At 43.7% G+C, this 15,843-nt stretch overlaps 1 protein-coding gene across 8 annotated transcripts in view; it reads right to left on the bottom strand.

The window, feature by feature from the left end:
* Window positions 1-15,843, bottom strand: part of AMOTL1 (angiomotin like 1) — a 108,323-nt gene that overhangs the window by 11,011 nt on the left and 81,469 nt on the right. For all 8 annotated transcript variants that reach the window (XM_085310265.1, XM_085310264.1, XM_085310266.1 and 5 more), the window contains 2 exons: window positions 7,070-7,215; window positions 1,361-1,510 (listed from right to left, as the gene is read on the bottom strand). In XM_085310265.1, the coding sequence (XP_085166391.1) occupies window positions 1,361-1,510; window positions 7,070-7,215 (296 nt within the window). The remainder of the gene's footprint in view (window positions 1-1,360; window positions 1,511-7,069; window positions 7,216-15,843) is intronic.

Genomic DNA, 15,843 nt, shown 5'->3' with positions numbered 1-15,843 from the left:
CTGCACTTAAACTACTGTAAGAGCAGTTTAGACCTAAAGGCTTTCCAAATAACAGCAGTGACAGTGACGCACAGCAGGAGAMAGTCCAGACCTGTACAACTGCCACACTGACAGGCAAACGTCTGTCAGGAGCGGTGCTAGGATGAGCTGACCTTGCCCTGGGGCTGCAGGATGGAGAAAGTGATGTCTTCAGGTCCCCTCTACCTCTGTGATTTTGTAATTCTTTGATGATGACAGTAGTTATTTCTCAGATGCATCCTGCTGGCAGGATCAGATCCTCTGCTTTTTGCCAACACAAATTCTGTAAAACAGCTATTTTGTTCATCACTAGTGGCTCATAAATAAGGAAAGGTTATTGTAGCAGATGCATTTCTTGACAGAGATATGAGTGAGCTCTTCAAGAGCTATAACAGCGTCAGACTTTGCTTATGTTGTTGGTTTTTCCCCAAGTGGTGGTTTAATATAGTGCATCTGTTTGCTCACCTCTGGAGCCAGTTCCATGTGTTCAGCACTCAGTGCTGGCTGCGGACTGGGATCCTCTCTACAACCTCCTCATTTTTTTTTTTTTTTTTTACATATGACTTGACTTCAAGTCTTAGGGATGGGGAATGTGAAAGAAGACTATGTTTCCTATCTGAAGGAATAAGTGTGCATAAAATATAAGCATAAAAATACACCACTGAGGACACAGGGTTGCGAAAAAATCAAGGGGACACAGACAGAAATGAATACCTATTCTTCTAGCCAATTCTGGACTGGATTCAGATTTAAATAATTTCTTCTCTGAAGATGACAGCCCCATTTGTCTCCAGACTGATCATGGGCAAAGGTTTCTGTGAACCAAGTACATCACATGAGTACTGCCTTGCTTCCACCTCATCAGATTTCAGCAAACCTTGCCTTTTCAATAAAAGACCAATTGAAAATTATGGGCTAAATCTCCTTCTCATGTGTACCGTAGCTTTCCTTTTCTCCTGCAATACTGAGCTGATGCTGCACAATATGCAATTTCTGGAGAGAAAGCAGGGAATCACTCCTCCAGTGATGGAGTTGGGAAAGGCTCTCCTTGGCCTTTGGGAATGGAGTCCCAACCACTGCCACGACCCTAGGAACTGGGAAGAGTCAGGCAGCATCCATCAGTGGCACTGTGCCAGTAATGAATAATCCTTGCAAGCTGTCATTTGAAAACCAGTAATTAAAAGGGCTTTGCTGAGGAAATGATTACTTGAAAATCCCAGCAACCTGAACTCTAAAGCAAGGTGACCCTGATACAGCTGAAAACAACCGTCCCGTTTTAGAAACAGACCCTAGGTTGGACCTGGTGGCTGAGCATGCTGGGGGCCCCTGGCCTGATACTCACCTGCTGCATCCTCAGCGAATCCAGCTCCCGCTCGAGCCGCGTGCGCAGCCGGCGCTCCATCTGCTCCCTCTTCTCGCAGGCTGCCTGCAGCTGTGTCAGGGCCTGCTGCAACTTCTCCACCTTCTCCACGTAGGCCTGCTTCTTGCGGAGCTGGGGACAACACACGGGGTCAGCAAAGAAGCAACATAAGCTGGACCAACGGGGTGCAAGCCTCCACCCCCATATCACCCAGTGCAGAGAAGAACCACRTGCTGCTGGCATGCAGAGATAGGTGTTAGCATGGCTTTCACCTTTCACTTAAGCCAAAATTGCAACGGTGAAGGACAAGTGCTAGAGGACGCTTGGACGCAGYAGGGAAAGGGCATGGCAGGAACCAGCTGTGGCAGCTCTGCCACATTCAGAGAGAAAGTAGACAGAGATCTGTAACACCCTAGGGATTAACTGTCTAAAGAACTACTTGGCACTTTCTTAACAAGAGCCGTCATGGTGGTGAATATGCTTTCGGCAAACACAAGTGACTGACCTCAGCAAAAAGGAATCTTGGTAGGCATTATYGACTTGTGGTACACTGCATGTTGTTAGCAGCTAAATAGAGTTTCCTTTATAAAATACTGCACATCTGCTCGACACAGTGTCTCCTGCTGGAGAAAGAAACCTCAGAAGAAAGAAGATACCTGCAGGGGGTGAATGGGGCAGTGCTAGGTGCTAGGTGTGCTTCCTTGCTTCCTTGTTGTCCACCCATGCAGATGTGTACATTTGCTGTCAGCTAAAGCCATACCCTCTTTATGTATATACTGGGATTGTTTAAGGGCCAAACATTACACACAAGGATTTTGCAATATGACATTTTATGGCCAAAGATTGCTCAAGTAGCATACCCTAAAAGGACTTTGCAAGTGGACTGCAGGCATTGAGGGTGCTTGGCTGCTATTATACAGCATTTATTCTTCTGCCCTCCTACCATGCTAACAGAGTGCTAATTGACAAACAGCAAGGTAAAGTGATACGGGCTCCTGGCAGGAGCTAACATGCTTTATGGCCTGCATAGAGGCTGCTGATGCTGGACACACTTAGAGTCACATGTGCTGGGCACTGAGATGGCTGTCAAAGCCTGCTCTGAGAACCGGCCCCCAGCCCAAAACTGGCGTGAAGAAGGGGCTTGCTTCTTGGAGCTAACCTGCAGCTCCGAGCACCTCACAGGACTGGCTCCAGGGCCAGCCGTGCAGTCAGGACAGAACTAGGCACCTTTATAAATACACCTGCCCTGTAGTAAAGAAAGTATCAGTGCACAGAAATCAAAGCTGCAGACCCCTAAAGGCCAAACTGACTCTTGACTTAAACCTCTGCCTCAGAAAGGGAGGGTTAATCAGTTTGAATGCTGGATCACAACATTTTGCCAAGCTCCATTCAGACCTCCACCTAAGGCAGAGAGGTTAGTGGAGGTGTTCAAGGACTTTTCCATGACCACTAAGAWACTTCCTTTTTAGGGCTTCTATTCTCCTGTTCCTCATTTACTCGTGCACATTTTTAAGACCTGGAACCTTTCAGAAGCAAAATAGAAGACAGTAAAACACATTAACTCCCATAAAAGTTACTGAACTACTTGACAAATAAGAGAGGCCTGCATAGGTATTATGAGTTGGCTAAAMCAGACCTAAAAAGATATTCTGGTGCCTACCTCTTATTTAAGTACTTAAATAGCTATCAAAAGTAACAGCAATGTAGGTTCAGATATAGGTGGCCCCTAAATATTTCTGAGGACCTAGGAGAGGTACTGCAAAATTTGCAGCCTCTTTTCTGGGTATGTAGAGCTAATAAAACCTGGCTSTAGTTCCTCACTGGCTGTAGTGGGACAATGTAAGCAGCCTCCTCTTCACGAGAGTCCTCCGTTTAGCCTAAGACTCTGGTGTTAAAAGCAGAAGTTTTCCTTGTATGATGCCAGATTCACCCACTCATTACAATGATAACAAAATTGCTTCCCTTGAAATTCTTCTTCTGCCATTCTAAATTCATCTGTGCCACAAGAGAAATGAAATACAGACTTGTTTGCAGCACACAGCAAAACAAAGTTTGTCCTAAATACGTCTCAACAGCCAGGACCAACAGAATGCAGCATAACCTCCTTAACCTGTCATGCTCCTGGGAACTTGAATAAAAATTAAWGAAATTATAATTCACATTAGTCTCTAGCAGTAGCAAGAAGATCACATTCCTCAGGAGCTCTGCAGGACAGACACAGCTAAGRCTTCCTAGTGACTATGTTTTGCAAGGAGGCTCCTAGGCTCACTCCTCAGCAGCAGACCTTGTCCGCTCCCATGGGGGCCTGCAGGCTGTCGGGGAGGCTGTGCATTCCATGCAAGCCAGAATTCAGCTTTGCTATAGCAATTTAAACCCCTGGCCTTACATACTTATGCATGAGTGCACCTCGACTTGTGGGAGTGAAGCAATGTGTACACATTCCTTGACTTAGTAAACAATTTTGTTCAAAATATGCAAAAAATACAGTTCCTATTCACATTCATAAATTCATAGGGAGGTTCTTGAGTCAAAGCTGGCATTTTTATCCTGCTTATAGATTTGTAAAAAAAAAAAAATCATCCATATACATTTAAAAATCAAAGTACCAAATGTTATAATTGAAATTAATGGGCTTGTCAGTTCAGTACCTGTATGTGAGGAAGCAAGACTACATTCAAAAATAAATGAATCTAAGATATACTTCCTCACAGATACATAGATTCAAAGAAAACACAGCTGGAAGGGACTAGTCCATCTTCCAGCTGCAAGGTACAATCGACCTACCTAATACTTGGAAGATGTCTATATAATCTGTTTGTAAAACCCTCTGGGATAAGGATTCCACAGCCTCCCCCAGCAAACTACTTCACTGCTTATTTTCTTTTACTGCCAGAAAACTTTTACCCTAATGCCTAATCTGGCACTCTCTTATGCAATTTTAGCAAATTACTTCTTGTTCGGTTTCCAAATTGTGATCTGCTAGAGCAAGAAGCATTTAATGAAACAATTCTCATATTCACAGGATCAGCAAACTTGCCCAAATGCTGCTCCTGTCCCAGAGATTAAGAAAATAAAGATGAAGAAGAGCTAAGGCTATAAGGGGCCAGTCCAATCCTGCTCTTGATCAAGTAAATAAGTCTGCACAGAGACCATTGGATCTTATGATAAAATACCTGCACTGCATACATAACTCCTGTTTGAGCTACAGCATAGCTATTTAAAAAATCTATGGCATTGAGTTAAAGACTGTACAAGATGGAGAATCCACTATAACCCTAAGTAGGTTGTTTCAATGTTAATTATTCTTTCTCTTTACTTCTGGTTTGATTTGCTTAGCTTCAGCTCCCAAACACTGCATCTCATTATTTCTTCTTATGTTAGATTAAAGAGCAATCTTTAATCTGACTGACAGCCATTCCTTCTTCATGTACGTGCACATGGACTACAGCTCAGTCATCTCTTAACTTTAATTGTTCACAGCAAAGAATATCTTCTGGAACTGAAATAGATTCTACAACTGTTTTCTGAATCCTCTCCAATTATTCAGTTTTCTATTTGAAGTGCGGATGAGACACGCTCTTCCAGGAGTAGTCTCCTAATGACATGTGGTGATAATAACACCCACATATTTTTGAATTATATCCTGCTACTAGCAGGCTCTCAGAATAATGTAGATTTACATACTATGTTATTTTATGTTTATTCAACTTAATAGCTATAGCTTATTTTTCAAGTCTTGCTTTAGAAAGCTTTTAAACTTAATTACATTCTGGTGGTAGAAGAAATCCATGGGGATTTACAAAGCTGTGCATGACACAGAACTATGTTAATAATAATAAAAATTTTCATTTGAGTGCTTTTTTCTTTTCAATATATTCCAATTATAGTAAGAATCTCTGGTTTAAGATGACAGTTCAAAACTCCAGCAATGTGCCAAACTGAGCTGCAAAAACCACAGGCCCACTGTACACCACTGAAAAGGTGCTCTGATTTAATAACAAGTCGAAGGACAAGGGAGCACCAGAACTTGGGACACATGCAGGCATCCATGACTTAAGTACTATTCATGCATGCCTGCTGCTGCATGAGCCTTTTTTAAACCCTTAAACTGCAAGAGTTGGGAGAAAATTCAACATCCTCCAGAATAAAAAACTACCAGGTTAATTCGGGTTTGCTCTCGCTGTGGGCTGTGGCAAATACAGTTGTATTGCCTTCACATGCTGTCAYCCCTGAGCCTCTAACAAGCCCTAGACAGGAGGCTACCACCTCTGTAACATCAAAAATGCCCCGGGCAGGAGGTTATCAGCTCTCTAGCAGAGATGGTGGAGGAGAACGTTTGCCAATTTCTCAGCTCCTCCAGTTCACAGTCTAGMATCCCAGCTTCAACTCTTGGCAAAGGTGCTTTTACATTGGTTTACTAAACCTGGAAACTTGAGAGGCCAGTGAATGTGAGACAGAGTCATAAGGCTGCAAAAGTATTCACAGTCCAACAGGCACAGTATAGCTTCTTACACCACCCACCTGGAAACCTGCATTTATGCTTCTGCTRCCTTCACCAGTGTGTAATCAGCAAGTTGACGCTACCTGCCAACACTACACTGAAAGTCTGTGGAGGAGCCAGGAGCTAAACTTTTTACTTTCTATCCCCTGTGCGATGTTGTGACTGCAGGAGCAGGTTTTGCCACCTAAAACATTCCTTTATTCAGCCACCTTGTAATGAAATGCAAATAGAAAACCTCTGGCTGCCTTTAAGGCAAATAGTATCAAGTCAGTAACGTACAGATTAAAAGTGTGTTAGCTCCTGTGGCTACCCTGAAGGGACTGCCCTAAATAAACTTGGATGGTAAGTAGACTTCAGTCTAGCTAACAGAGGAGCAGCTAAACTTAATGTGATTCTCTTCGTGCTGCAGAGTGTATGTATACCAGAGGGTAAGGAGTTTTTAAAGAAGTATTTCCAAACATGAAGTCAAAAGTGTCTAATGGGAAGGAGCAAAACAATAATCACTTTCAGCCCTTTCACGCAGTATCTTGAATCTTCAAGRCTTCTAGTAACTGTTAAATAGCTTAACTGGAGTCTGTCATAGATACTCTGACAAAAAACACTCCAATATCACTGAAGTCACTTCACTCTTCATCTTTCCAAGAGAGAGAAAGACAATGAATTCTACTTATTTACTTGCAGGTATTTCAGAAAAGACCTTTCCAGGCTACTCCCTAGACCCCTGACATCAAAAGACCTCTCCTCCCATCCAGCTCTTGCAAATTCATCGCCAGGATAGCCCTGCAYTACTGTGCTACGTACATCTCAAAAGCCTCCTGGCATTCACTGAGGAGAAATGAGAGGTATCAACATCACATGTTGTTATTGCAGTACTTGTCCAGAGTCAGTGAGCAGTCAGCTTTTTCTTTGATAGTACTGTTAATCCCTCCACTTAAATTAGCGTTAGCTAGTATAGTTTGATCATCTTCCTGGTTACATGTTAAAGGCTCTGCTCAGAAAGCACCTATGTTCGTGGTCTCTTTTGCTTGCTTGTTTGACTCAGTATTGAATAACTATGTGTTTTCTGTCTAGCAAGGCCTCTGCAAGGGGAACAGGAGAGAACTGCTACACCATGGCTGGAAGAGATTCAAGACTTGGATGGAGAAAGCCATCTTTTGCATCAGAGGAGAGGAATGATACCCATGTCTCACCTCCTCTTCCAGTTTAATGACCTTGGCTTGAGCATTGTTTAGGGCCTGGTCCAGGATTTCGATGTGCCTCCGCTGATCCTCATTGGCGGAACGCATGGCTGCCAACTCCATCTCCAGCTTCTCCTTCTCCTTCAAGTGCTCTTTGTCTGGAAGAAAGACAAGAACAAGAGCTGCTCTATGAGAATAGCTCACAGGCACTGGGCCACATGCCAGAGGTAAGCTGGCACTTCCCTAGAATAGCAAAAACTGTGCAGAACAGTGGTGAGCATGGCCATTACAACACAGCGCTTGGAACCTRACAGTGCTCAGATGCAACAGACAAGGAGTTTCTACTGCCAAAGCTTGCTTTCTTGCTGCCTAGCTTCACAAGAAGGCCAGTGGCAGAGTCAAGCGGTAGCTCAAGTGGTATCTACACTAGCAGAGTTTATGGATCCGAGAGCTATCTTACCACTGTTGCTACTGTTGAACTCGTAGCACATTCCCCGGCAAAATTTTGGCTTGTGCCAGTCACTCCTCTCCTTTCCCAGATAATGCTCAGGCCCTCCTTGAGGGCAGCATACATCAAGGACTGTTTGAAGTTGTCATTTGGATGCTGCTATCCTGCTATAAGGGACAAGAAACCTTGGCCATGTGGATGCAGGCAATGCCATGCCCAGTCCATTTTATTTGAAAGGAGAGAGGTACCTCTGGTGATCATGAGGTACAGAACATGTGAAGSAGTCAAGTAACAAACATAATCTGCGCTGCACAGCCTAAACATTGAAGAAGGCAAAAGCAATAAAGGAGAATAAGATAGCGGACATAATGACCCTGGTGTGCTGGAGGCTGCATGAAACGTTGAGCTGTGTGGAATKTGAGGGCAAAAGACATCTGGGTCCTCCATGTGGGAGAGTCTGTCCAGGGTCGGGAAACGGTGGGCCAATGCATTGTCAGAGAACATCTGCCTCTGTCCACCAAGAGGTAAAAAGGCCTTTTGCAAATTTTTGAGGAACAGATTGACTTCTGAGTGCTTTGTGTGAGAGTTAATGAAAGTGCCTCACAGAGAACCTCCCCAAATCCTTTCCATGTGSCCTCCCTGAGCTCTCTATCTATATTCAGCTACTTGAGAGGTCTGTTATCCTCCACAAACAGGTTTTCTCTGGCCATATGGCCTCGGAGTGCCATGGAGGCACTTGCAGAGCTCTGTCTGGGCAAGGAATGTGCTCTCTAACTCAGCTGGGATCTTGGTTGATGTTCTAGTTCAACACGATCTCAGGGTCCTTCTGGTGATCTTCTCCTGTTAAGCAAGTTAGTATCCTAGGAGCAAGTGATCGCCTCCATCATGACGGTCATACCCAAGGCTACCAAAACAATCAACCATGACAGCCGATGTCACAAAGTGCACACTGAACAACATCCTGCCTTAGATCTTGGTGCAACCTTCTGCCATGCTAGATCCAGTCTCACCACTGCAGCTGACTAAAACATTTAAGTATCTTCTGTGCTGAAAAAAATCCTCCCTTTTTGGATAAGATGTAGAACCATGTTAAAACCTGGGTAATTTCAGTCAGCTTTGCTCACATCCTTTCCATCAACAACAAATCACAGGCCAACCATTAACTTCGCTGGCAAGTTTTCTGTTGAAAGGGTCAGGCCCATCTACATCTGCCTTTACAGTGCTGAGAAACTATTTCAGGCAATACAGGAATCACCAGCTGATCACTGGGTCCCCACCATCTGACTGCAAACAGTTAAAGATTAGAAGCAGCAGGAGATCGAGGCTTCATTTAGCGAAATCTGAGATTTCAAAATCTGGCCTTTATTCTGAATCACAACAAAAATAGAGTATTTGGAAAGCCTCTATGAAGAAAAAARATCTCCAAAAATTAATTTGGCGCCAATTAAACATTGTTTTGACTTTGACTTTTTAAACATAGCATTACAGAATGTATTACTTCTTAAGCAAAGTGAAAGCTGCTCCAAAAACACRAAAACATGGAAAATCTGCCCCTAACATCCAGACTTTCCTGCCTGAGTGTGAATACTTAAGTAAGAAGCCCCTGCATCCCGCTTCCTTCTGAAGTGACCKAGGAGGGACAGAAACTTCCTAGGGCCAACATCAGCCCATTCAGACCTGAGCTGCCCTCTGGAATGATCTTATTCTTCCTTAACTATAGGTGGGATGAGAACAGTGTTATTTACACACTACTGGTAGGCGTCTATGTGAGGTGAGATGAATACAAGATGAGCCATATGAAACAAGGCATGCATGGCCGAAGTGAGGCCAAATCCACTCATCTTTCCACTTACCCTAAAASGGGGAACTCAGCACCTCACAAAAAACAGACCCTATCAACAACACCTTCACACTGGCCTCTGCAAAGCCTGTGAGCAAAACACACCAATTCCTGCGCTTTCCACGCCACTAACTGGCACCATGAGACATCTGAATATGACATGACCTGAATTTTCCCATACCAGCAAGGAATTTTATATTGGATATGTAAGCTTCTTCCTCCAAAGCAAATACATTTACTTCAATCAGATTCACKAGAAGAAGTGTTAATATGCATTGCAGAAAAGTGTAAATCCAGAYAAATTATCAAGCAGCTAATTTCATTAGAGAGTGAGGGAGCTGAAAGATGAATGCTATTTCAGTCCTGCGGCATTAAATTTGCCTGGGCTGGGACCACCCTTGCTGCACTCCGGATTTGAAATCTACGTTATAAGAGGACAGTGTGTACAAAAACATGACTTGGGACCTTTGCTTTCACCTTCCATCAGCAGAACTCAAAGCATTCCACTTGCCCTGCTGCATTAAGTTTTTTATTCCCCCCTAAAAAGAAGGGCAAGGTTATGCCATTCACAGAATGACTGCTGAATCTACTAAAAAGCTGGCAATAATTTACTTAACAGCTCACAACACTTCTCCATATCAGCTTTTCACTGAAAAATGCTGGAGGTACCTTCCTGAATTGCATTAATATTTAGGAAAGAAGGATTTTGTTGAACATGCCTTAAATTCTCTTTAAATACATACAGGTATTCCTAAAGTCTAAAAATACTGTTTTACTGTGCTACATTCTGCATATTCTTTATGAAGAAAGTTACTTCTACCTGTGTATGTGTTTATTACCTAACAGTTTYCAGCTAACAAATATTTCCGTTGTTCTGATGGGTCAGTCACCACAGCCCATCAAAGAACTGTTCCCAAAAGGCTTCTCTTCTGTTGCTTACAGCTATAACCTTATAGCTTTCCAGCCACTACCTCTGATGATAGTTGTATTTTAATACACTGAGGACATCACACCAAATTCTGTGTCTGTGGGTAAAACAAAGAAGAGATAAAGCAAAGAGCCTTCTAAGGCACTTCCCAGTCAAGCATTTTGAGCTGTCAAACTGGGTAGTTCCACCAAAAATGGACTACATTCAACCCTGCTTCGAAGCAGAAATATGAGACAGAAAGATGCATTCAATCTATGGTACCCCTTCCCTACCATCAGATTGACCTCAGATTTCACACAGATCACATGCTTAATGAAAGCTTTTAATCAGATCCGGCTTGAAAGAAAAATGAGAAACATGTTTTTATTAGTGTACCATTTCCCTATATCAGTTGAATGCATGTCCTCAAAGCTAAGTATATTATATCTAAGTATCAGCTCATTTGACTAATTTATGGACCATATCAATGCATCCTAAGTTTCCTCCTTGCTGGGATACCACAGAGCGGTAACACTGACATCCTTTAAAGACACTCCTGAGTCCTACAGAATGATCACTGTTAACAGAACAAAATTACATCAAATGGCAGTGAGAGCAGAATTTAGCTGCAGGAAGTTCTGCTGAAACAAGAATCACTTTCATACTATGTTCCTTGTGGGGTTTCCAACTATTTCTCTTATGCAGGTTTGTATTTCTAGATTATTGCTCCTTCCTTACAGCTGTTAATTCCAAAGAAGGTCTCTAATGACCTTGCCTTTCTTAAGTAAAACTGTGGGACGTATATAGCCTCTCGATAGTCTTGCAATTCCTGACACGGCAAGCGTGCTGATGAGCTCTGCCATTAGCCATCTACAGACATGGGTGTATGCTGCCGCAGCTGTTGCCAGCCTCCTCTCGGGCTGGCTATTTCACCAGGATGCGTGCTGGGTAACAAGAGCCGACTCTTCTGCTCATTCAGCTGGAGCCGTGACTTGGCCCACTAAAGGGGCCCGACCTTCAAAGGGTGTTGGGGTGACGAGCCACTGGGCTGAAGAGTGAGATGGACCCTCACAGCCTGTGACACCACCCAGAATGTCAGAGACTGATAGACAAATATGGGAGGACAGGCAAAATCTGAAATGCAACAGCGTCTTTTTGCCTCCTCCAAAGACCTTTCAACTACCATTTTCCACTCCATGGAACATCTGAATAAATAGATCCCATTCACTCAACTCTACCTCCCAGAATGAGGTTTCTAATAAATTCTTCACACCTTAAACAGGGCCAAGTTGCCAGGACCAGGGAGTGGAGCTTCCCTCTAGAGAGCTGGAGCATGCTCAACAGCAAAGCGAATACACCTCTGGCCCAAATCCAGCTGCACTGCCCTCTCTGAAGCTGCAGGGCTGGATGAAGACTTGGTTAGGCTAAGGCAGGCCTGAAGGAGAAAGCAGAACTGTGGAATTAAGCATTTCTTTTTGCCCTCACTGTCCAAAAAAATTGTTTTAAAAGGAAGATACAGATGGGAACCCAAAGTTTATCAGGCAAAGTCCATGAAAGGAGCCTGCCTTGAGTGGCTGAGCTAAACAAAGGAACACATTCAGAAGAGAGATCATTTTTGGAAAAGCAGGAGTAAAATCTCTGTGGTTAGGGCACCATTTCTTTTCAGCTCATTCCTGCTTCCAGGATGGGGAAGATTAAGCTTATATTCACATTTATTCCTGAACACCTCTGCCAAGAGTAATTCCCAGAGTAGCCTGCTCAGTCCGAGTTGTTGCATGCCCAAAAGGAATGCAGTTTAATGTGTACAGCCGTGGCTTCCGCTTTTCAGAAAATCAGATACTACAGGYCTCCCAACATATTTCACAAGGAGCAGCTGCATTAACCCCTGTGTCCTGGCCAAATGCCAGCAGAGCTCATTACAGTTTTCCACCCTACGTTCCTCCTGCAGTTTCAATTACAAATGGCATGTCCCTGACAAAGCTCTTTGTAGTTTTTCCCATGTCAGGACTAAGGAAAGGTTGAGAAACCAAAGGACTTCATGCCCTGCAAAGATGAGGTCCCAGTTTCAGATTTTCTTGGATGACGATTAACAAGAATTCCATGCTGGAATTAACAATTACGAGGAATTTTAATGTACTTAAATATTAGAAGACAATRCCTGCAAAGAAGATGGACATCTATATATCTCTCAACAGGTACTAGCTCAAACAATGGCATATTTAATCCCACATTTTTTAGGCAGCTACTTATCTTTGTACCTATGCAATATGTTTAAAATTATCAACTGCAAGCAATGAGAACTAAATCCAAACTGGAACCGCATTCATTAACCAAGCTTGTGAGTACTTCCTGAGAAAGGCCAGTCCGAGCAAGAGTTACTACTGCTTTAATGACAATTCTTACTGTCAAATTTTGCACTGGCCATATCACAGCAAATCCACTGATGATAAATGAGCAGAATCTGGCTTCACCTCCTTTGTCAGAGGAGTTCACATTGAGGAAGCCACCAAACCTCCACTGGTGCTAATGGGTTTCTTTACCCTATGAAAGTATCGTGGGGAGCTTGAATGCATTGTGTTCTGATTTGCAGCTTAGGCACTGCCATTTGCATTTCACAAAGTACAAGTCAGGGGAGAATTTGACCTTCATATGCTGAAAACTGAAAATGGATTTCCCACTCCCCTCCCTTTTCAAGGGCTGGGGTAAGTCATGCAAAAGAAACATATTTTTCTGTACAACACTGTTTCTTCAGCTCCTTGTTTTGTTCCTTACACATGTCCTTGGCTCTGAAGGCACAGGGGAAGCACTTTTCTTCTGATGTGCCTTCCTCGTGTGTGTAATGCACTTCTGGGAAGTGCAAGATCAAGGATCCCTGAAACTTATGTCTCTGATTATTTTCTGTCTTAACTATTAAATGTCTCTTAGCCTGCCCAAAACATCACTCTCAAACACATCTATTGTAAGCATTTTTGTTGGCCAGATTTGTAAGATGGCAATATTCCTTTGCCTTGGCCCACTTTTGGGACAGAGATATATATCCACGTACTACACAGCATACCTACCACACAGCCAACATTCCCAAGGAGCACGAGGCTTTACCCTTGCACTGCAGGGATGCCTGTGCATCCCCAGCAAAGGGTCCAGACCACGTCCAACTCCCTGCATGTGCATGTGGATGTGCACAGACCACAGTCTGCCTCAGATTGCTGAAAAAACAGCAGCTTGGATGAACTCCTGCTCTAACAGAGTGGTGGCATGTCCAGATATCCCAGAGAAATACACAAAATTATCTGACTCTATTGAAATAAATCTTTTTCCTGTGATACTCTCTATCATATGCTTTCTCTCTGTCCTACACCCTCGAAATTGTCCTCAGTCTTCTTCCCTCTCCCTAATCACAGCATCTCTCAGCCTCCTTCGAACTTGCTCTTCTCTCACTTGTATGGCCCTATATGCCTTAATCATTTGCTGCCTCATATCTTTCCTCAAAGTAACCTTTTTACTAATAGTACGTAAGTTCTCTACTGCACCCAATACAATAGCAGCATTTTTCATTACATCYAAACGCCTAGCACTTAATACTTTGAGGCATGCAGCCTGGCTTTGCCTATTATTATTACAAAGAATATGAGTTTTTGTCACCTCTCATCTCCATCAGAGCACACGACTTCTCTGCACTGCTACACTGCTAATGGGTGATCCTTCAGAAGCGAGACTGCTTGAAGGAACTGAGAATGAGCCCAGGCTTCTTTCAGTGAATTGTTCCTGTTACTGGAGTTTTACTGCACTAGCAATTCTATGTTTGCAGTTTTACCAACGGCAAGCATTAAAAAATGTGTCAGGAATTTCACCCTTCTTCATCTTCCTCATGTAATCATGAGACTGACTTAAAAATGATAACATTTAGGAAGTTGCTAATGCTCAAATTTTTTTATGTAACTTTCAGCTTTTGAATATTAAGGGTCATGTTTTCAGGCTAGTTCAGGCTAGTAAAAAATTACTTTTGTTTTCCTACTGAAAGCTGTAAGATTTGCATTTACTAATCATCTGACTTAATAAGCTATTATCTTTTAGGAAAAAAATACAGGAGTTCCAGGACAAAATTGCAAGAGCCAAAGAGAGTGCATGTGGGCACCGTGAGTCCACCTCTTCCCTTTTCTAGAGATGACTATCTCAGTCTCAATAGACAAGTACCCACACAGCCAGACAAAAGACGCTGTGCTGAGCGCAGTGGGGCTGGAGCGGAGCCCCCGTCTTCTTCCACTTTCCTGGCTGACTGTCCTATCAAAGGATGCAAGGGAGGGTACACAATGTGCTTGCAAAACCCCCAGGCTGGCAGTGGGGCACAACTCACGTTACACTCTGCCCCTCAGGAAAACAGCATGAACATCAGCATACGCTTGCCGTCAGCGAGACGCTTCCTGGACTGCCAGAGGATTTCCAAGCGAAACTCTCTACGAGCTTCCAGAGGCGTGTGTTTGCCTGATACTCTAATATGAAGCTAATTATTCTGTATAGCAGAGCAGCCCAAGAAACATGACTAAAGAGGGCCTATTTTATGTGTGTTCACTTTGTCTATTCTTAGAAGCACTTTACAACACATTGGTAACATTTAGCTCTCTGGCCTAGACAGGGAGACACTCCAAGCATCCAGTTCCCCTTATGCGATAGGATCCTAGAAGCTATATTTGTTCATAAGCTGTGAATTGGTAGCAGTAACGTGCTGAGAGCAGAACATAAAGGATTATTGCTAGATTAGACACACAGAGCGTGGTTATGCTCTGGCAACTGACTCGTGTTCGGTCTATCCTGGGGGTTTCACCCAGCCCTTGCAGCTAGCAGTGTCCGGGGAATCAGCCAGTCTGATCGTGCGCGAAGACAGCAGCCCCCCGCCTGTAATTTGCACTGGTGTGACTAAGTCTGACCGCTTCCCAAGGACACGGCAAGGCTTCCATAGCTATAGTCTTATCTTAACACACTGCTGCCCTGGGGGCATGCCTCCACGGCATCTGTTAATATGGCAAAGCTAACACAGTCACGGGAAAGATACCTAGAGTTGCTCTTGGATTGTGCACACATACACCAAGGTATCAGCTGTGTTGCTGTGCTGGTATCAACGCTGCAGGTGGGAGCTAGGAAGAGGCTCTCCTGCCTTTGGAGAGGCAGGTGGGCTTTGCCGGGCCGGCGGTGGGCCTGCAGAGCGCTGTTACGCACAGCACCATTCATGGAAGCAGCCGGCTCTCCAGCTACGGATTTGCAGCTCAGCTTCCATGGAAGCTCTTGGGGCAGTAAATAAAGCAGAAGGATCAGCTGTACACAGAATAGTTCTTTCAATGCGCTTTAAACCTGCAAGCTGCTGCACAACTCTTAGACGGTCAAACTTTTGTGGATGCATTCTTGTGAGCAGCAGATGCTCAGGGTATACGAGCAGCTACGCGTTGTGATATGGCATCAGGCTGCTTGGGTTTTGGTTTATCTGGTCATGTGGAGCCATTAGAATATAATAGGGAAATACCATAGCACTGTGCTCAGTCATTATAGGAGCCTAAAACTTAAGGGGAATTGATACTTCYCAGAGTGGCAGAAATTGG

The sequence above is a fragment of the Rhea americana genome, unplaced genomic scaffold, assembly GCF_003343005.1.
Source record: "Rhea americana isolate MKP2758 unplaced genomic scaffold, rheAme1 scaffold_314, whole genome shotgun sequence".
Classification (NCBI taxonomy): Eukaryota; Metazoa; Chordata; class Aves; order Rheiformes; family Rheidae; genus Rhea; species Rhea americana.
This window is presented reverse-complemented; position numbering and strand designations above follow the sequence as displayed.